This window comes from Mesoplodon mirus (assembly GCF_964341445.2).
Source record: "Mesoplodon mirus genome assembly, chromosome: 10".
Classification (NCBI taxonomy): Eukaryota; Metazoa; Chordata; class Mammalia; order Artiodactyla; family Ziphiidae; genus Mesoplodon; species Mesoplodon mirus.
In genome coordinates, this window is record NC_138986.1 from 87,271,425 (window position 1) to 87,294,972 (window position 23,548).

A 23,548-nucleotide genomic window follows, 5' to 3' on the forward strand; every position below is an offset into this window, starting at 1 on the left:
GAAAATGTGTCTACTGTACTTACTTGGACAGGAAGAGAGAAATTATAAACAGCAATGCAACTAAGATGAAAAATATTCCCCAAATGATCTAAAAGCAAAGAAAGAGAAAATCAATCATTAGAAGTTGATATTAAAAGCACAAAACCGTTATGCTCAATCTGACTTACCAGCATGTGACAATGATCTAAAAAGTGACCTAAGATAAGCTTTAATTTAATATGGAATCATTTAGTATGTACTCCTAGGCGCGCATCATCTAAAGTTTCATTATGAGACTATTTGAGAACAAAAACACAAAAGAGACACTGCATTTGAAAGCTTTCATTGGTAAGTAAACAAATGAGACTCTGTGCTAGGTCCAAGAAAAGGTTTATATTCAGTTATACTCAAATATAAAAAGTTAACTGAAAACTACATTAAGACTAACACACATACACAAAAAACCAAAACCGAGAAACTCATCAGGTTATGTTAACCTGGTGTTAAAACAGAGAATTTGGAACATTTTCTCACAGAAGTAATGAGATACTATATAGCTGACCCTTGGACAACGCAGGGGTTAGAGGCACTGACCCTCTGCCCAGCCAAAAATCTGCATAGAACTTACAGTCGGCACCCCCTGCGATATCCACAGATTCAACTGCGGATGGCATGGTGGTATAATATGTGCTACTGAAAATTATCCATGTTTAAGTGGGCCTGAGCAGTTCACACCATGCTGTTCACGGGTCAGCTGTGTATATCTTATAAACAGATTACACCACAGCCTAGAAAAGTCTACATAACTGATAATATTCTTGAAATAGAGTGCTAACAGCACTGAAGAAACAGTCACGTACAACTCTCTCTGTGGAAGAATGTGGTAATAAGCATCGTACACCTCCTTGTACTCAAGTATGAACTTTATAGTATGAAAGGATATGTATGAAGTATGAAAGGACAGCATAGGAACTTTATAGTAGGACCACAGAAAACAAGGAAAACAACGATGGAACTGGGTCCCTAAGGAATAAAATTTCAGAATAAAATAGGGATGAAATCTATGTTTGGCGAGAGCCAAAAGGAAGAGTCCTATTAAGTACAGTTAAGTGTTTTCGTTTCTCCTTTGCCTGGAATTGATAGGAATCGATGGAAAACATCATGAATGTTAAGGAGATTTTTCATCTTATTTCACATGATCGTTGAGTATATTTTAGAATTCTGACAGGATAAAAAAAGTAGAATAACAACCCATTATCCTACCCAGCATATAAAGATGAATATGGAAATAAATTTTAGGACTGTGTTCTAGGGAACTCTTCAGTTCTGAAAGAGTGCTTTTAGAGCTCACTGGAAGAAGTAGCTTGGCAAGAGAGGACCAAAAAGACTATAGGCTTCCTGGTGGCGCAGTGGTTAAGAATCCGCCTGCCAATGCAGGGGACACGGGCTCGAGCCCTGGTCCAGGAAGATCCCACATGCCATGGAGAAACTAAGCCCGTGTGCCACAGGTACTGAGCCTGTTTTCTAGAGACCGCGAGCCACAACCAAGAGTAGCCCTTTCTCGCTGCAACTAGAGGAAGCCTGCGCGCAGCAACGAGGACCCAATGCAGCCAAAAATAAACAAATAAATAAATAAATTTATTTAAAAAAAAAACGACTATAGGCATCATTTGAAATAAAAACCCTTGCATGTATCCATTTTACATACGGGGTTTCACCTGAGCATTCATTTATTTTTAAAAAAAGTTTCATTGCTAAATAAGTTTGAAGTGATTCATTCATAGTAACAGAAGTTTATTAGTAGCAGGTAAAGGAGCGCACACAATCTTTTTCTACTAGGTATGAGCACGGCACTCGATGCCTAAGTGAACTGGAGACAATATCCTTACACTGAGGAAACATATTACTTCCAAGTAGCCTGTTGATAAGAAATAGCTTGTAGCATGAGGTAGTACAGCTGCCAACTACCAATGAGCAGTAGAGGAACATGACCCAGAGACAGCAGGAGAAATTAACATTCCCCTCCCCTGATCCCCATTTTGGGGGAGGAAAAGAAAAGAAAATCCTTAACTACTTTCCCAGTCTGTTGAGATGAATGACCCAGAGTTAGACTGTTTAATCACAGCTACTTACAAAACAAAGAAAAAATATTAATAAGATAAATGTTTTATAAAGACCAAGGAAACTGTATATATTTATATATAAGAACTTAAGTTAGTACTTCCAGAATCATGTCAGTGGTGACCACCCTGGGCTGACCTAAATGCTACATATTCCACACTAGCTATAGTGTCAGTTTTAAAGTAAAAATTAAGCCAAAGAGATAACATCAGTAAAGGTAACAGAATAAGAACCTCTGAAAATCCTTTCCCCCCTAAAAGCAATGAGAAAACTGGCATAAATGGTCAGAATCAACTTTTTCAACACTCTGGAAATTAACCAGAGGCATGCAACAATCTAGGAGCATTTATTCAAGAAAAACGGCTGAATCTCAGTAAGAGCACAGAGCACCGTGGAATTCCGACTGGCTCTAGTACCAATCCCTCCTCTCTCGTGCATGGTAGATGGCCTGTAAAAGCCATAAGCCTGGCAGCCACCTGCGAAAGCAGAAAGGGGCTGAAGTTCTCTCAGAGTCCCCTTCCCAGAGAACTGCCATTCCTCGACCCGCCTGGTAATGCCGTGGAAGATCCCATTTGCAAGACTGTCTGCGTTTGGCCTGAACTGGAGTTCACACAGTGCAAAAATTCCTTTTCCGCAGAAGTGTCTGTCAAAAACTTACAGGCAGCCAATGAACTTCATGGCCACAAGAGCTAGTCAATATCAGGCAAAGAATAAACTAACTGAAAAGATTAAACTGGAAACCGAGGGAATGAGATGTCCACAGGTGCTCTGAACAGTTTCCACATATTCCTGGGAATGAAGAAGGCCCTGTGCACGCTCAGGAAAGACGGGAGAGGCCTACATGTCCACTTGTGGTTGACCCTGAAACTCCGTCTGCACGAGCAGGAAGTGCAGGTGAAGGCAGCATTGTAAGTGCCAGCCTCGGTGCTGAAGTCAGGTCTCCACTCACACACGGTCCCTCAGCAAAGACTGGGAGACTTACTGGTTCTAGGTATTTAAGAAAATTCTCGTCCAGTTATTAACTAAAGTAACCAAGCAGAAACTTGGGTGACTACACACAACAAGGAATACAGACTTTACAGAATTGATCCTCAAAAGTCACTAAACAAACAACAACAAAGAGTAATAACAGCAAATCCAGGGGAGACTCTGATCTCCAGTTACCACATTATATTATTTAAAATTTCCCAGGTTTTAACCAAAAATAAACAAACAACAAAACAGCAAAATTAAAGAGACGTGCAAAGCAGCAAGAAAGTATGACTAATAGAAGAAAAAAATCAACAGGCACTGTCCTCGAGGAAGTCCTTGAGGAGGCTGAACTTACTCGACAAAAACTTTAAAGCCACTATTTTAAATATGTTAAAGGAACTAAAGAAAAGCATGTCTTAAGAACTAAAACAAATCATGAGAACAATTTCTCACCAAATACAGAATATCAACAAAGAAGTGGAAATTATAAAAAAAGAAGGGAATTGAAATTCTCAAGATGAAAAATATAAAAACTGAAACAAAAAGCTCACTAGAAAACAAAGTGAAAAGTTCAGCAGATTTGATCAGTCAGGAGAAAAGAATCATTAAACTTGAAGATAAGTCGATTGAGATGATCAAGTCTGAGGAACAGAATACAGCTCCTTGAGGTTATAGGACTGAGGTCTTCATCTCTTTGCTGGCTATCAGCTGGGAGCCTCTCAGTTCCTTGAGGGCACTCATTTCCTGCATTCCTTTTCACATCCGCTCCATCCTCAAATCAGTAATGGCAGCTCAAGTCTTACATTCTGAATGTCTCTTTCTTACACTTTACTTTAGCACATCTGTCTGACTCTAGCCATGGAAGTTCTCTGCTTTTAAGGACTTGTGCTACTAGATTGGGCCCATCAAGGTAATCCAGGGTCAGCTCCGTATTTTAAAGTCTATAACATTAATTGCATCTGCAAAGTCCCTTTTGACATTTTGTGTATATTATACTCACAGGTTTCAGGAATTAGGGTGTGGACATCACTGGGGGAAGACAGAGGCATTCTGTCTATCACAAAAAGTGAGAGTGATTCTTTGTTGGATTTAACGTTTTTGGCATGAATCCTACTTTGTCTAATAGCACGATCATTACCTGCTTTCTTATTGTTTCCATTTGCTCAGTATATGTTTCAATACACATTTTTAGCCTTTGTGAATCACTGTTTTAGGATATAGTTATATCCTGCTTTCTGAGGAAAATTAAAAATTTTTCTTTTAATAGTGAGTTAGGTTCATTCACATTTATTGATATGACTAACACATTTTGTCTCAAAAATATCTTGCTGTTTGATAACTGTAATTTCCCGTGTTTCTTTCTCCAGTTAATGTGAATTCCCTGCTCTTTGATTTTTAGTTCTTTTGTTAAGAGGGTTTATAGTTTTGTTCTAGTGTACTTAAATTTTCAAGTGCCCTTAGCCCCCATTCCCTTATTCATTCGTTTACTAAACAATTTATTAGTTTTTACGTGTCCAACTCCTACCTATTGCCTACACAGTAATCTGTGAGAAATTCTACTTTTCTTTCTCTCCCTTCTTAATTACATTATGTCTATTCATCAGCACATACGTTTCTGCCTTATTCTCTGCCCTAACCCACACCTTCTCTCCACAGACCTACAATATTACATGTTCACCATTTTTTCCTTCGCTGATGTTTACGTTCTCACTTCTTAATTGGTCAAAGCTTGGCAACGAGTGGACTTCTCAAAAGAGCTCATGGGTACAGCATTCCGTAACTGTTTTTCTAAAGGCTATTTTGGCTAAATATAAATTCCTTGGTTCTGCCAACTAAAAACTGGCACTTGCCATCTGCCTCTACAAGGACTAAGTCACAAACCACTGCAGCCGCTGACCTTCAGCACCCCCTGAAAGGAATTCAAGGTGGAGATCAGGAGTGAGGCCCTCTGTGCTCTGGGAAAAACGGGCAGAACAGACCTTCATATAGTTAGATATTTTCTGGAGACGATTTTATGAGCCCGATTCCTGCATCTCCTCGCATCTAGAAAAGCACTGAAATCATCAGTGGTGATGTCTGCTCCTCAGGACTAGCAGCCAGCCTCTGCCCCAGCGTGTGCTTGGCTGCACGGGCCCCGTCACCACCGTCGTACAGCCTCTGCCCCAGCGTGTGCTTGGCTGCACGGGCCCCGTCACTACCGTCGTATAGCCTCTGCCTCAGCGTGTGCTTGGCTGCACGGGCCCTGTCACCACCGTCGTACGGAACACTGCCCTTCCCCCCAGCTCTTGCGAGCGGTTTCTAAGAGCCACTCGAGAGGCTGTCTCCCGGGCTATAGTCTGCATTTTGCCCCAAATAAAACTTGACTCACAACTCTCATGTTGTGTGTGTGTGGTTTTTTTTCAGTCGACAGGTCATACATTTTCATTGAGTTTTTTTGTTTGTTTTCTTGCCATACACGGGCCTCTCACTGTTGTGGCCTCTCCCGTTGCGCAGCACAGGCTCCGGATGCGCAAGCTCAGTGTCCATGGCTCACAGGCCCAGCTGCTCCGCGGCATGTGGGGACCTTGCCGGACCGGGGCACGAACCCGTGTCCCCTGCATCCGCAGGCGGACTCTCAACCACTGCGCCACCAGGGAAGCCCCTGTTTGTTTCTTTTTAATGTTCATCCATTCCTGCCTTGCTTTGTATGTTTTTTTAAAAAGTCTAACAATGTTGCCCTTGTGAGTTGATTTTTTCTTAGAAATCTTGAGGATTTTTCTTTAATTTTGAAGTCAGTTTTACTAGGAAATTGCACATAAACTTTCCCAGGTACAAAGTGTCTATTTCATGTCTATTCATGAAATAGAATATGTGGTGCTCCAAGGACAATGGTGTCTCAAGGACAAAGGACAACCCTGCCTGAAAAAGTGTCAGCGTTACACCCCCTACCGGACTCTTACTCGCCCTCCCCCCCATGTTGCCATGGTTATGAAATTCCTGAGCCCACCTGGGCGATGCCCACCTGGGCAAATAAGGAAAGGCATCTGCCCTGCCCCACTCCCACCCAATAGAAGGAACGTATATGTGCCTCGACCAATCAGTAAACGAAATTTTTACCTCAGACCATTCCTTTCTTTTCTGGCTATAAAAACTGATCCACAACAGCACATGTTCGGGCTCGACTCTCCCTGACTACTAGGAATTCAGCCCGCTGTCCTGGCAGCGACCCTTCCCTCTAATAAATCCTGTCTTCTCTACATTCTGCCCTGTGTCTGGAAATTCTTTTCCAACCAGCGTTCGGACCACGACAGAATATTCATGACACGTGGACTCAGGTCTATTTATTTTTTGGTGTTTTGCGGGAGATTATGCATTTCAATATTCTGCTAATTTGTTTTGTTTTGCTACTGCATGGAAACCACTACACACAGGTAGTTTTTTTTTTCTCTTTCATTTCAACACTCTTTTTCTGATCCTTTTTACTTCATCTTGTTTTCCTTCTCTTGGTTATCTTTCTGGCTTTCTTCAAAGCCTCCCCTTACTAAATTTTATTTGATTCTATTCTCCTTTGGACACCTTGTAATTTTTTTTTCATTTCTGAAATTAAGTGTATTTTCCTCCCATTTTCCCCTCTGAGTTCAACTCTCTTCATTTCTACCTGCTTTTTGGCCATTTCTGTTTTTGGTTTTTTAAATAGTGGTAAAATACAAATAACATAAAATCACCATCTTAACCATTTTTAAGTGTACAGTTTAGTTGTGTTAAATACATTCACACTGCTGTGCAACCGATCTCCAGAATTATTTTCATCTTGCAAAACTGAACCTCTGTACCCATTAAACAACAACTCCCCATACCTCCTGCCCCCAACCCCTGGAGACCACCATTCTACTTTCTGTCTCTATGAATCTGACTGCTCTAGGTACCTCATATACAGTATCTATCTTTTTGTGACTGGCTTATTTCACCTAATTTTGGGGGGTTTTAAGATCAATCTTAGGCCCACCTCCAAATCTTCTCTTCTCTCTACCATGCAATGTTTTCCAGATTGTCTTTGCTTAACACAAAGTTTTGCAGTAAGAGTTGGAGAGAAAACTTGCTGGACTTGGGGATTTTTGTTGTTGTTTTTACTTATAAGTACAGTTGATTCTCTGGCATTTGCAAGCCCCACTGCTCACTAAAATTTATTTATGACCCTAAAATCAATACATGTGGCTCTTGGCAGTCTTGCAGATACATGCAGAGAGGTAAAATTCTAAGTCACCCGATGCTCAAGTTCCTAGCTGAGGCTGAACCAGGCCACACTCTGCTTTCTTGTTTCAGCTCTCACACTGCAAACAAGTACCCTGTAAGTGGTCTATTCAGTGCTACATTCTTTGCATTTTTTGTGCTTTTTGTTGGTAACTTTATTGTTTAAAATGGCCCCCAAGCATAGTGCTGAAGTGCTGTTTGGTTCCTAAGACTAAGAAGGCTATGATTACTGAGAAAACACATGTGTTAGTTTTGTTCAGGCATGAGTTATATTGCTGTTGGTCCTAAGTTCAATGTTAATGAATCGACATTATGTCAGTTGTTCTTAAACACAAACACATAACAAACAAGGTGATGTATTGATCAGTCACTGATATCCAAGAACCCAGTCCAAGCTTTTCTATGCACTTGAGGCTTACTGCTATGCCAGTGTAAAGATGCAATAGGTCATTTACAAGTGGGTTTATGTGTAATATTATAAATGAAGATATAGATAAATTTATCAATATATCTGCAAGACCTCTATACTGAGAACTACAAAACACTGCTGAGAGAAATTTACGATAACATAAATAAACAGAAAGATATCACATTCATGGATTAGAAGATTCAATATTAAGATAACAATTCTCCCCAAATTTACCTACTGATTCAAAGTAATCCAAGAGAAATTCCACTGGGTGTTTTGTGGAGTTACGAGTCAATTCTAAATTTATATGGAGATGCAAAGGATCTAGCAGAGCCAAAACAATACTGAAAAAGGAAAACAAAACTGAAGAACTGACACTGCTTGATTTCATGACTGATTATAAAGCTCTAGTAATCAAGTTTTAGCATAAGAACATGTAGATCAACGGAACAGCAGAGAGTCCAGAAACAGACCCACACATATATACAATCGATTTGACAGAAGTACCAAGGAAATTCAATGAGCAAAGGATAGTCTTGTCAAAAAAAAAAAAAAAAAAAAAAAAAGGTGCTGAAACAACTAGCTATCCATATGGAAAATAAACTTTGACCCCTGAGTCACATCATTCCACAAAATTAACTTAAAATGGACCACAAACCTAAAATATAAGAACTAAAACTATCATCTAGAAGAAACTCAGGAGAAAATGCTCTCTATAAAAACTTAAGAAACATCTTTTTGAATGACAGTGTTGAGACAACATAAAAGCAAGGCATAAACTAGGGGTCAACATTAAGAATACACAAATTTGGGCTTCCCTGGTGGCGCAGTGGTTGAGAGTCCGCCTGCCAATGCAGGGGACGCGGGTTCGTGCCCCGGTCCGGGAAGATCCCACATGCCGCGGAGCGGCTGGGCCCGTGAGCCATGGCCGCTGAGCCTGCGTGTCTGGAGCCTGTGCTCTGCAACGGGAGAGGCCACAACAGTGAGAGGCCCACGTACCGCAAAAAAAAAAAACCAAAAAAAAAAAAAAAACCAAAAAAAAAAAATACACAAATTTGACAAAGTACTTGATTCAGAATATACAAAGAAGTCTCATAACTCACTCATAAAGCAAAAACCTAACTTTAAAAGTGGCCAAAGATTTAAACAGGCCTTTGAGAAAAGATAAACAAAAGGCCAATAAGAATACAAAAAAGATGCTTAATATCATTAGTCACCAGGGAAATGCAAATCAAAACCATGAGATAAGATTACACACCCATTAGAACAACTATCACAAACAGTTACAATATGAGTTGACAAGGATGTGAAGCAACTGGAAATCTCATGCTGCTGTGGGAATGCAGAATGGTGCAACCACTTTGAAAAATACTTCACTTATTATAAAGTGAAATGTGTATTAAACATTAGACCCAGCAATTCTACTCCTAGGCATTTACTCGAGAAAAATGAATGAATGTGTAGCTGTCTACACAAAGTTTTGTACACAACGTTCATATCAGCATTAATCATCATAGCCTCACGCTGGAAAGAAGTCGAATCCCCACTAACAGGTGAGTGGATAAACAAACTGTGATACAGACACACTGGAACACGACTTAGCAAGACAACAAAATGAACCACTGAAAAGAAATGCAGTAACGTGGATGATACCTCAAAAGCACTGTGCTGAGCCAAAGAAGCCAGACAAAAGCCTATATATGCCATGACTCCACAGAACACATAAAAGTAAACCTCAGTGACAGAAGGCCATCAGTGGGTGGCTGGAGTCTGAGCTCAGTGGCACAGGGGAAGACGTAAAGTAGCTTTCTGTAGTGATGTAGATCTTCTATACCTACATACCTACATTTGGCTAAATCAATCTGCACACTTAATAAAGTTGGTCACCTTGGGAAAAGGGACTGAGGTAAGTCTTAAGAAAGGTTTAAAAGTGATACACAGTAGATCTAACTGATTATGGTATGTTTTTGAAGAAGTCTTTCAAAAGAGAAGCTTTTTAGGGGAAGCAGTCAGTGCATTTCCTCATTTCCTTTTGAATTATAAGAGGAAGACCACAGTCTGAAGATTTTAAGGCTAGCTAATGATGGTTTCAAAAAAAAAAAAAGGGAAATTAATGGTTTTCCATTTTAAATAATACCTTTTTACATACTTTCAGAAACATGCCACCTCACAATGAAGCAAATTCTACTGAAATTTTCAATCTGAATATTGAAATCTGCCTATCTGAGAAAGGTGTAATATGGGTCCCAGATCTCCCACAGAAAAGTACAACCTTGTAAAACCAGGAGAATACCACATTACTTACCTATATTTTAATTTAAATTCCCCCAAGCCTCTGCTACAATACTTACATTACACATGAGTAAATGAAGCTCAGAGAGGTTACGTACCTGGCCCAAACTACCAAATATCAGAGCTGTGATTTAAAACCAGATTATTTTAACTGCGAAACCCATGCTCTTAAGTTCCATGCTGCAATGCCTCACAAGGAGAACTCAACCCCTCTGAGAGGTACTACAGAAACTTGGAAGAGTGACAGCATAAGTTTGTAGAACTCCACTTACCTTCAGGGGACGCAGAGCGGCACAGAATTTAGTCCACCAGCTATTTTCAATGACATCTAAGTGCCTCTCTCTCTTCCTAAGTGTTCGTAACTTTTCTTCAAGTTGTTTTAAGGCACGTTTATCCCTTGCTGGCAAAGGTCGACCATCTTTGCTCTGCAAATAACAGAACAAAATAAAACAGTATTTTTTACCATTAAGGTCTTTATAAAGTACCCATCAGATTTAGCAGATCAGGCAACACAAACTTTTTTAGGTTTGATTTGACTCCTTTGGCAAATTTACAAATTGGAAAAAAAAAGAAAAAAGAAAGAACCCAACAACTTCTATGTGACGATACACATCTCTGAACCCAGATCAGTGTCAAAATGTGATGTGAATGTGTGTACATTTAATGCTGAACTTCCTCTCGATCCCTATTTTCCAAATACCGTATACGGTAAAGTCATGTGGACACAAATATTTTTAAAAACACCCTTTTTATGAGGCACTTTATGTTCTTTGCTCAATTATTCTCCTTCATCTCCAAATTCCTCATCCTATCCCTTATCTTAACATATCTGGTCCTACGCTCTCTCTCCTTTTGGTCAAGTGATTGTGTTACAGTGTATCTGAGCTGATGCTTCTCAGTCCCTGATTCAAACACCAGCAGAGTGATGCAGTACTAGTATGTGGTGTGCACAGGTTTTTATAACAACTGCTAAGAGCCAGCACTTTCTTATCTCCATTTACATTGGCAAATGAGTCATGTTTTCTTCGGCTGGCCTATCTGACAGATAATTCTCATCTATTTCCATATGATATTTACCGTAACCATGAGCAGTACCTTTCTGTGGCATCGGAGGGACACTTTCCCACTCGAACTCCCCCCCTGCCCATAAGTGTCTTCAACTCGGTACAGTAATAAACCACAATAACAAGACAACTGCTAAATACTAAAAAGGTGAAATATAAGTTTGTTTGCTTTTATTGGAAGGACCAAGAAAATATTTACATGGGACAACATTTTGTTTTTCTTTTTTTTTTAAAGTTTTTGGCCAGGCCATGCAGCTTGTGGGATCTTAGTTTCCCAACCAGAGATTGAACCCCCAGGCCCTCAGCAGTGAAAGCGTTGAGTCCTAACTACTGGACTGCCAGGGAATGCCCGGGACGTTTTTAAACTGTAAAAGCGTTAGATAATTAGAGTGTTAAAAATCCCTATCAAGGTTTAAATAGGATGGTGAGGGACACGCCAGCCAGTGTGCTCTGCGGCACAGCCCAGAGCAGCATTAATGTGGAATAAGGGACACACGCAAACAGCCCGGATACCCTTTCATAAGGGGATGTCAGGGTCACAGCGACCTCTCTACACTACGCCACTGCCATGTTCTGTTCCTGATCCTGTTGCTTCCCAAACTTCACATGCATAACAATCAATAGGACAGTCCGTTCAATGCAGGTTTCTAGATCCTACCCCGAGAGAACATGACTTAGTTAGGTCTCAGGTGGGGCCCTGAATTTGCATTTCTGCCAAATTCCCAGGAGATGCTGATGCTACTGGTCCAGAGACCATACTTTGCATACATGGGACTATTATTATTATTTAACTATCTTCACTGCTTTAGGTACACTGGTTATTATCAAATTGTATCCCTCAAAAAGCAAGCTTACAGAAGGGTATTTTCTGAAAAACAGAGGAATAAGATACCTCCCTCCAGAAGACAGATCCAGGCCACGATACTTCAAGTGTGTGGTACTTTATATCTTAACTACACAATTTTTCTCAAAACTGCCATTCTTATATCAAAAGGATACCAACAAGGTAGATTTATTTCACTGCTGGCGTTCCCTATTTCAGGAAAACAATTTTTTAGTAAGCTGATTTAAGGGTCCACTGAAAACACACTCAAATTATCTGCCCATTTGCTGAAGCATCAGTGGGATGAATGGAGGCGCTGTACCAACTGTCTAAACCAGCGTAAGGAGAACTGTGGTCCGACAGACACCAGGAGAGACACCCAGCAGTCAACCAATTATTTCATTTGGAAAGAAAGAAATGAAGTTACACAGCATATAAACAATATCCTTTGTTGGAAAAACAGGAAAACGTGAAAGCTGCTCCTCCCATGGTCCCCAACGACCACCCCCCTTCTGTGGTTATCGCCGTCACAGAGACCATGTGTATCTATGTGTCTACATGTGTCCCTCTGCGTAAACATACTTATGGTTTTTGTTTTACGTAATAGGTAACTTTTCCTGTGCCTTATTCTCCTTAAATCTTCCGAATAAAACTCTGAGGTTGATAACAGCATTTTATTCATTTATTAGATGAGGAAAATAAGGCCCACAGATATTACCTGCATAATCAGGAGAGCCAGAATTTAAACTGAGAAAGTCTAACTTAATTTCATAAGATATGTTCTCTAAGCTATATAAATCTACCTCATTCCTTTTCATCATTGCACAGCACATTATACCATGATATTTTCATTTAACAAATACCTTATTTTTGAACATTTAGATTATTTTCTTTTTTGAGGGGGCAGGGACATGAATATCCTTATTCACCTGGGTACAAGCACATACATACAATCCAGTAAGACAGGCTCCTAGGCATCTGTTGCATTAAAATTTAATTATTAAAAGGTATGTTGTTTGTGCGTTTGTGTGTACAGGTGCATGTGACAACATTCAGTTTTCTTTAAAAAGCTGTATATTTTATATTCCCTCAAACAGTATTCCTATCCCCAAATTCTTATCAACCCCTGATGAAGGTAAAAATTTTAAAGACTTCTAAAGGATAAAAAAAATACTGAGTCGCTCTAATTACCAGCCATCTGGTTTTAGCAATAAAAGCCCCCCCCCCCATGTTCTGGAAAACTCCTCAGGTCCCACACAAACTGGGATCTTAGTCAACCTACTCATTACTAATGAGCTGAAGCATCACTTCATAATTTCACTGAAGAGTTTAATTTCTCCTTCAGTAAACTGTCTCTTTAGGTCTTTTGTTCATTATTTCTATGTATTTCTTGTCTTTTTTTCTTCTTGACTTAAAGATGCTCAGTATATATCAGCTATATTGCAGATTATTTCCTCTCAAATTATTTTTGGTTCTTTAAATTCCTTTTTGGTGCCACTTTTTTGGTACATAAATTTAAAAACATAAAAATTTAAAGCTCACCAGTTGCTCAATTTGCACTCGAGTTCTGAGTCTTATTTAGAAAGGTCTTCTACATACCAAAATAAAATTTGATTTTCACTTTCTCCTAACATTTTGTAACTGTTATATTGGATTTAAATTCTGAATTTGTTTAGTATATGGTAGGAGGTTTATAAAGATTTCATTTTTTATCTTTTATAGACTGTATTGAATTTCCACCTAAACGTATGAAAACTGTCATCTCTACAATATTGAATCTTCCCAAGTAGGAACGGATGAAGTTCTCCATTTATTTCAGTCTTCTATTATGTATTTCAATAAAGTTTGTAATTTCCACCAGAAAGATTCTGACATTTCTTATTATTCTATAGTTCACAGTTATTGGAAATAAGGTCATTTTCTATTACATCCTCCACCTGGTGAATGATCTTGTACATTTGTATCTGGACACCTTGATGAACTCTTCTTAGGTCTATTAATTTGCCAGTTGGTTCTTTTAGATTTTCTTGGTAGAGGCTATCTGCAAATAACAGAAGTTACTTCCCCTTTTCTCTCCTCTCCCTTCCACAGTTACCCCTACGTTCTTTTCTATCTGACTAGGAATAGGATACGAACATCCCTGTCGTATATGTGCCTTTAGTGAGAACGTTTCTTTCATTAGGTACGATGCTCACGGTAGGCCTCCTTTGCTAAACAACTTCTTTTCTTCCAATTTGGCAAGAATTTTCTCTAAACATCGTTAACTACAAATTGACTCTTACCAAATACTCTTTGGCATCTATTAAGATGTTTATGTTTCTCATTTATTCTCAATATATTAAACTACTTTATTTTCTAACATATCATCCTCACCTTCCTGGGATAAACCTAATCTTATAATTATGAAATATTCTCTTATTATAGCATAGTTTTTGAATTGCTAACATTTTTATTTATATTAAATTATTTGCCTGTACTTTCATAAGAGAGCCCAGTAAACAGTTTTCTTTTTGGTGTGTTATTACCATCTGGTTTCTGTCTCAGGATTATGATAGTTTAATAGAATAATTCAGAAAACTTTCCATTTTTTCCTATGTTCTATAAATAAGATTTATCTGGTACTTGAAGGTGACAGAGGAAGAAAAAGTTTATTGTGTTTTTAGAAGTACATTTAATTGGCAAGTGGTTACACGTAATCTTATCTTATTCAACTAGTACATAAAACTTTAACATAAGTGATACAGTGAAATCTGATATTACACACGGAATCAGCATACCTGGGAACTAGCAAGGTCTTCATCATACGTAAGTAGAACTTTTGTGTTTTAGCTGTTAGAACACTGATAAAAATTCTCATACTGTCAGTGTCTTACATTTCACAGAAGACAATTTTTTAAAACTATGGTTCTTTAAAGATACGTTGAACAGAAACTCAAACAATGTCAAAATATGGGCTTACCAATGTCTAAGTCACAACACAGAGCAGCTCAAAGACAAAGTACTTTTATGCTCCCTGATTACAATAAAATATCAACTCACCTTTGATTTAATCATTTGGATGTGCTGCTCCACTTCTTCAATGTCTTCAGTGTTTTCTAGACGTTCATAAGCAGTGTTTCTAGTGCCTTTTATCAGATTTAAAGGCAAGGCCGACATGCCATAGGCCTGAAAGAAACAAAAGTAAAACACGTTTTAGTAATACTATTTTATTTTATTTCTTTATTTTTTGGCTGCGCCATGAGGCTTGCGGGGTCTCAGTTCCCCAACCAGGGATCAAACCTGGTCCCCTGGCAGTGGGAGCGCCAAGTCCTATCCACTGAACCACCACGGAATTCCCTAGTAATACTATTTTAAACATATTATACAGAATTTTCAGGTAAAAAATGTCCTTTTAAGTAATAACAAAATGAGTAAGCAGTTGTGAAGGAGACAGTCACCGAAGAACAGGGTATATGGGAGTGAATCATGATTATATTGCCTCATAATTCTGTTTATTTCATATTTAGTTACATAGAGTTATGTCTGTAATACTATTCCTAGAATAGGTAATATCTATTTTTCAAAGGACAAGTTATAAAATTAATGTAAATATAATACTTTATCAAAGTAATAACTCACAATTTCAGGCTAATCAGGGGTTAAGATAGTATGAATCAGTAGAAACAATTTATAAAATTATTTTCTAAGGAAAAAACCAATTTTACCCAAGTGTATATAGCAAACCCTTAGTAAAATGTAAGTATTTTAATATACATGTTATTTGATTAGCATACCAATGATCTGTATGTAGTTTATTTGTAAGTTCTAAATATTTATAGTCTTTTCACTAAGTATTTTAAATATAATTCTTACAAGAAATTTTAAAATATTAATCGGCATTAAAAATAAACATATTATTTTATATTACCCAATTGTATATTAGCCAGTCCCGAATGTGAAATTTTATTGTAACTATTAAAAACACTTAATGGCAATTGCCATGTGACCATTATTCCAAATCGTTAATGACCTTAAATCCTAGAAGCAAAACTGACAACTATCACCTCTTGGTTGCAGCAATGGGCTCTAAAGTAGATACAATATCATGTATTTAAATCTTTCCATTTTCTTCCTGAGAACACAGCCAAACTACTTCAGCCAGCCTCCCTGAAGTTAGGTAGGGCCATGAGATTGAGTTCAAGCAATGAATGTGGGCAGAAGTGATAAACGCTACCTCTTAGGCTTAACCCCAAACTCTAAAATATCCTGAGTAATCCTGCATATTTTCTCTCATGCTCTCTGCTACCTGGCTGTCAACTCCCAGGATGATCTCCAAATATGTTTAGTGTCGATTTTAATCACTTCAATATTCTCACTGAGTCTCCTTTAGACATTGATTAAATATTGATTAAACCACAATTCATATAGGGAAGCATAAATTCTGACACATCAGAGTTGTTTTTTAATTAAGGGGGAATAGGAACAAACAACATGATTAAAAGGAAATCCCAGATATCAACCAGTTCTATCAGGTAGTATCAATTCACTCTATATAGCATGTTGTATTTAGATAATTAACTAGCTGAAATTATTACCCAATATGCAAATCCTTGCATTTTCTAAAGGAGAGATACTTAAAATCTTGCATTTTAAATATTGTTAAAACATAAGTTAATGTTCTCATGATTTCCCCATCATTCGAAAACAAAAACAACAAGGAGAGGTTGGGGAAAGGTTCTATTTGTATTAGAAGAAAATATAATTTGGACAGAGTAGAATAATTTTCTTCTAACTAGCTAAATTCTTATCTAACTTATGACCTTGGTAAAATATAAAAAGAAAAAACTTAATCAGGTTTAATTTTATATCCTCAAAATACTGAAAATGTAAAGAAAAAAGCATATGGAAGCCAAGGTGTCCCAGAGATGTTACCCTTCCCCTTGTAGGAGTGTCCTATCCCTATTACCACTCTGACCTATCTGTTGTTCTAGTAGTTCCACACCTTTTAAACGGTAATGAAAAAAAAGTAACACAGCACTTTAAGACTCTGATGAGTATACAGTATTACATGATGATTATTCACCAACTCTCCACACTCACATATCATTTTACCACAAGTCCACGTTGCTTTTTACAACCAACTGCCAAGGCAACATTATTTTGCTAAACCCAGTTTATGCCCAAGTATATTTTCCTGTCTTTCCAACCACCTCCGAACTAGGCTTATTTCACCCCAAATTTTGCTATTCTGCTTGATGGATCTGGGTCTCTAAATATACTAACCTCAGAACTCAATACTATTGGGTTGGCCAAAAAGTTCGTTTGGGTTTTTCCATACGATGTTATGGAAAAACCTGAACGAACTTTTTGGACAGCCCAATTATTTCCCAAGGAATCTGTACTCCAGTCAGTACTAAAAACGTGGCCACTACTTAGAGTTTACTGTCAAAGACAAGGTCATCTAAATTCTCCTCACTGGTCTGCTGGTCTCACTTTCTACAAATCCATCCTTTACACTGTTTCCAAAGCGATCTTGCTCTAACCCTCATGTCAGATTATGTCATTCCTCTGATTAGCATCCACTGAGATTCCCCAGGACCAAGTGCTCTGGTGGGAGTCCCCAGGATTCTGCGTCAGGGCCATCAGGACCACACAGGAGACAAGAAGGCAGGGAGCCAGGGAGAGTCGGTCGGTCTGCTGCTGCTGCTTTAGCCAGAGCCACACTACTCTGTTCACCTCTTTCTGTATGTATCAGAATTTCATGAACGACTGTTTCAAAATGTCACTTTACAATTTTTTTTTTTTCCAATGAGAGGTACAATTACTAGTCTTGTGAATAGACGCCACTATCTAATCCTGGCCTACGAAGCCCTTCGTGACCTGATCCCTACCACCCAACCTCATGCCTCTAAATGGTTCACTGCTCCTCAGTCACTGCAGTTTCCGCATCCACACCTGTGTACATGCAGTGCCTCATCTGGAACACCCACGTCTCACCCTACCTCATTAGCCCAGTCCAGTGCCCTTCAGGTCTCAGCTTAATTACACCGCACCTGAGAAACCTTCCTTGATTTGTAAATGTGCCTTGCTTATAACTCAATTATAGTACAGGACATTGGACATTAACATTATTTGTCTGCATGTCTGTTTTATCACTAGATCTGCCAAACTTAGCTAATCAGAATCATGTGGAAAGTTCATAACAATATAGATTTCTCAGCCAGACTAGTAATAACTGCAGTAGACTGTTTGGTATGTAAGGTCTCAATTCTTTTGCTCTATTAGGGTTAGAGCTCAATTCTAGGTCTCAATTCTTCTTTTACCTACCTTTATTCCAAGAACAAACATGTATTCAATTAATAAAATAACTTCTCTAAGAAAATAATATTCAAACAACAAAAAATTTTAGTTCCCTTTATTCACATGAACTTATTTCCTTACATGGAATTTACACATTTATTCAAAGAGTTAAACTGCATTCCTATAGCTTAAATAAATAGCTTAAAGTAAAAATTTTAGAAAATAAAAGTATGTCCTTGGTAACACCTTGTGGTAACATGGTACCAGAATACAACATCTTTTTGTGAATTATTAATTGTCTGAAGAGAACAAGTAAAAGAAAGTAATCACGACAACTTTAAGATCTTTAAACAACAATCTTTTGAATTTAACCTCAGATTTCTTTGAAAAAAATATATGAAGGCTATCATTTTTCAGAAACACAAAACTTTTATTGCTTACTACTGCCCTCTAGTGAATTACCAGAAAATCAACAAAGATAAAGAGATCATATTTAAAATGCTTCCAGGTCAGCCATAATTGCTTCCAATGTTTCAACTTCCAAGAATAAATCACCACCTGTATTTTAAAAGCCAAATGTTTTGAAAGAATATATACAAACTACAAACATTTCTAATACCTTTTTGCCCCTATAAGAACAGCACTTTTCCCTGCACGTCTCTCTTCTGTGAAGGATGAGTTTCCAACCTATTAACCTTGGATTAGAAAGGTCAGCACCAAGCACTGCCTGTAAACTGAATATATGTCCTGCGTATACTTATAACACCTATTATTCAAGGACACGGATGCTGTCATGACTAAGGAAACAACTCACTTAACATGTATTCAATCAAGATTTCCCTTTTAAATATTCATTGATTCTAAAATATACATATATTTTTTCACATTTAACATCAGTGAAATTTGGATGCATCTTACAAACACTGGCTAGGCAGAAGTCATGATGTAATTGTCATTACCTGCACATTCACAAATTTGGTCATAGCTAGTTACATTATAGTTACTTCTCCAGTGGAGTTACCTGCATTCTTGGTACAACTCTTGAGTTTAACTGCCACTTACCATGTCTTATAAGATAGTACTACGATTTGACATTGAAGCAAAAAGTTAATGTGTAAGGAAAGACAGAACAAAGGAGCAAGCAGTGAAGCAAAAATTAACTGGAACAATGAGCATGATTCTATATTTTCTTGCAAAGCAATAGTCAAAGGCTTTATAAGTTTAAGAAAGGAAGATGCCCAAAGTAGAAGACATTTTGTACTTTGCTACTTAGGTAGCAAAAGAAGAAACAACAACAAAACAACAAAAACAGCTTAAATTTACACAACAGGTGTGTTAGCAGCTTCAAAGAAAATCCCTGAGACAAGAATGGAGCACCCAAGAAAAGCTGTTAGCATCAATTCCCTTGATAGCATAAAACAACCCTGTAGAGTGAAACATGGACATGAACAGCCAATTCAAAAAAGTGATTCAGAAGACTCACATTCCAAATGTGAAGTTTTAGGAATACCTTTACAACTTATTTCACTTATATTTTCCTTATCTTGAATGCAGAAGATTGATATGCCTTTTTTTATGTAGGTAAGGCTAAAACACTTCTCTCATTAATATAAAACAAAAACTATAAATGATTAGAGAGCATGGGCAGGGCCTTTTCCTTACAGTGGTACATAAGGTGCATCTTACAAATCAGGTCACAGACTCAATGAAGCACACTATCACACAGAAGGCTGAGAAATTTAATTTTTAAAGTGGAGTTCTGTCTTCAAAGATTATTGAGAACCACTGCTCTATTTATTTCTATTTTCAAATCCTTAATTTAGCACTCTAGTTTTCTTTAATACATGAGTCTACATTTATAGTAAACTGATATTTATTAGCATAAATATATATATAATTCATAAACTCCTGGAAGACGTTCAATTTTTTTACTGATAAGTGTACATAATAAGAAGTTCAGTAGTCGCTGTCTTTATAGGCACTTCAGTGGTCCATATGACACATTTTGTATGAAAATAGCACTATTCAACATTTCCCCACTTGGTGGCACCAAAAAATATCTGCATAAATAAAATATCTGCATAAATAAAATATCTGCATAAATATTTGTGTCTAGAGGTTTTTTGTTTGTTTGTTTTTAATTTAAAAAGTAGCAGATTCCCTTTCAATTTAAGCTGAAAACAACAGGCAAGATAACATGTCATTTGACATTCTTCTCCTAAAATTGAGTGCCCAATTATTTGGCTATTCCTTGAGATGTGGTACATTAGATATAATCTTGGTAAAATTTAAATAATCAACTAGTTTCTAAACTAAACAACAACGCATACCTAAGAAATTCACATTCAACTGACACATACAAAAACTTCTGTGGTTTCAATACTGATAGCTACAGATTCAATAACAGACATAATCTTACCTTTAATAATTAGTTCCTTGTACTCAGGGTCAAAGTGCTCTAAGCATTAACTTCCCACTTTCGGTACATATTAAAACTAAACCTCTTCTATTCCCCATGCTTATCTATTATACCCTCATTCATGTTCTGCTCCAATTCTTGAGTTTTCCCTAACTACTTAGGAGAAAACTTTGCTTTCACAAGCAAATATGATAATTAGCACCATTAGCCACCTACCAATAATAAAACCACGTACCAATAAACAGTTGATTTTCAACAACTTTTTATTAAAGTCTGAATAAGTATTATTGGCCCATTTTTCAGATGGGAAAGTCAGGACTCAGAAGCCACATTTTACATAAACACTCACACTCATAGCTAGTCTTCGGCTATGCATACCACGCTCCCCCTTAACCAGGGTCTTCTCTATCCCACCTAGGTAGTAAAACTGGCGAGACTGTGGTTTGGTAGCAAAACATTCTTCCACCCAGTTCTGAGCACATTCTGTAGTGCTATTTAAATGATGTTTATCTGTCTATCCACACACCCAAGAGTAACCACCACCCGACTGTGAATGTCTCTTTGACTGACTTACCTCTTCATAATCCACATTCTCACTGACCATGACACAGCTGCTGTTAACACCTGGTTTACTTTCACTGTGCGAGGAAAGCGGTGGAATCTGTAGCTTGAACCACATGAAACTGAACATTCAACAGTTTGAGCGCCTGGTAATTACTGATTGAGTGGCCAACAGATTCCAAGACTTGATGAATTGCTTAATTAAATCCTCACAACCTTATTAAATATTACTCCCACTTTAGATGGGAAAGTAGTTCAAGAGATCCATGGACTTAAAAGGGACCCACATTTAAGCCTCTCCCCCAAGGATCATAACGGTACTGCTTATGCTACTTAAAGAAAACACACACGGTAACTCCTAGGTAGGTAACCCCTAGGCAGTCTCACCTGGTGCCTATGACACTGGACCCTCCCCCTTGGGCTCAGGCCTTTGGTGGCCCCTCCCACCTACTCAGCATCCTGTCTTTCTGGTTCCCGCCATCAGATCCTCTGATTGTTTTATCAATGGCCTTCAGCCCAGCCCTCTGCATTCTAGAAAAAGTAAAGCTCTTCTAAGGCTATCTGAACTAAGTCAGTATGATTATTATACTTGGTTTCATTGCATAAATGATAAGTTTCACAGTTTCCATTTGAATATAAACTATATTAGTTTGAAATATTTATCTTTACAATATCGTTCCTACAGGGAAGCTCTCTTTCAGAGTTTTAATAATTTCACACATTTTTCCCACTCCCACTCATCAGCCCCAGAGCTTAGTGAATTCAGACCCACCAGAGTAATACTGTTAAAATGTTAGTCAGATCCTATTACTTTCCATTTAGAACCTTCTAGTAGCTTCTAATCTCAGTCAGAATGAAATCCAAAATCCTAATCATGGTCCATGAGGCGCTATAAAACATGCCCTCATCCACGCCTGCCACCCTCCCCAGTTACCTGAGCTCCCACACACCAGCTTTGCCTCCCGCTAACTGTCTGAGCACAGCACAGGGTGCTCACCCCAGGACTTCTGCACTCACCTCCCTTCGTGGCTGCTGTCCTTCCACCTCACTCAGGTCTCTGCTCTAAGGTCAGAGAGGCTACTCCTGACCTGTCACTACTGTCTGTCCCCTACACTGCACTGTGTGAGCATCTTCACAGCATCCACCACTCGGCCCGGCCATCAGAAGACAATTCTCCATGGGTCTCTGATTTCTGCACATCTTGCAAGCCAGGCACTAACTGCCCTTTTTTTCTCTGTACTATCTTTTCAAGAACGTTTGTGCAGCAAATAGCCTGGGAAGACAAAGACTGTATTCCTCTGGAGCGAGAGCAGGCACGTTTCCTGTCCGTTAATAAAGACTCAGCTTCCCTACACTCGAGGGTCCTCAGCTTTGCGACAGTCTCGATGGGTGCTCTTCATGTCGCCCCATGGGAGTCGGGACTCAGGAAACAGGCGCAAGACAACGCGCTCCCGTGGCTGCTGCCATTGCTGTGCAACAGAAAGTTCTTCTCTGACCAGAAGTCTTACACCTTTGACCAACATCCATGGAACTGTAGCAGACTACAAGCTACAAGCGGGGTAAAATCGCAGACCCTTCATGGTTCCTGACGATGACCTTACCTGTTGGTTTCCTCTTTTTCTGTTCATTTCTCCCGACTCATCTTTCATTGACTGTTATATCCTCATCTCCCTATACTTCTCGAAGCACTTTTACAAAAAGTATCGTTTGACCTTCAAAAATCCCTAAGAGGCATTTTTTTATTCCCATCTAATGGGGAAAACACTGACCCAGGAAGGGTAAAAGACAAACCCAAGATCAGCATAACAAATCAGTCACAGAATAGCAATTAGAGTCCAGGTCTAAGTCCTAATGTGTTATTAACTTGTGAATGTTTCCTAAAAGACAATTCACATGTAATATATATATTGTCTGAGATGGGAAGATAGTTACCCACCGATATATTCCTTGTATAGTAATACATGAAAAAAGCAAAAATGGCTATGAATACCCAAGCACCTGAAAGATACTAAAATGCATGATTTTAGACTTCTTTTATTATACATTATGACACTTGAATGATTATGCAACAAAACCAGATTCTGCTATCACACTAATAGCCCATTTATTTTGTTTAAAGGGAGGCACTGGAATAATACCCAAAATGTTTTCTTTATAACCAGCATTTTTCATCTTTGTATCAATCAAGAAGGCTCTAAACATAAACTCCATTAATCTGAAAAGTTTCCATATAATTTAAAGCTTCCTGCACAACTCTCCCTTGGGAGGCAAGTAAGAAGCATTTTTACTGGCTTTTCCTCTATAATTTGAGCAAAAAACTCAAAAAGCACTCTGCACACAAGTTTGTTAGGCTATTATAAGTCATTATCGTACCATTCCCAGAGAGACCAGAAAAAAAA

The 23,548-nt window shown here is 38.3% G+C and overlaps 1 protein-coding gene across 1 annotated transcript in view; it reads right to left on the reverse strand.

The window, feature by feature from the left end:
• The window catches only part of LMBRD1 (LMBR1 domain containing 1), a 109,834-nt gene that overhangs the window by 33,395 nt on the left and 52,891 nt on the right, over window positions 1-23,548 (reverse strand). Inside the window, exons 8-10 of the mRNA XM_082633457.1 lie at window positions 14,930-15,055; window positions 10,276-10,428; window positions 24-88 (exon numbers count right to left, since the gene is read on the reverse strand). Of these exons, the coding sequence (XP_082489583.1) occupies window positions 24-88; window positions 10,276-10,428; window positions 14,930-15,055 (344 nt within the window). The remainder of the gene's footprint in view (window positions 1-23; window positions 89-10,275; window positions 10,429-14,929; window positions 15,056-23,548) is intronic.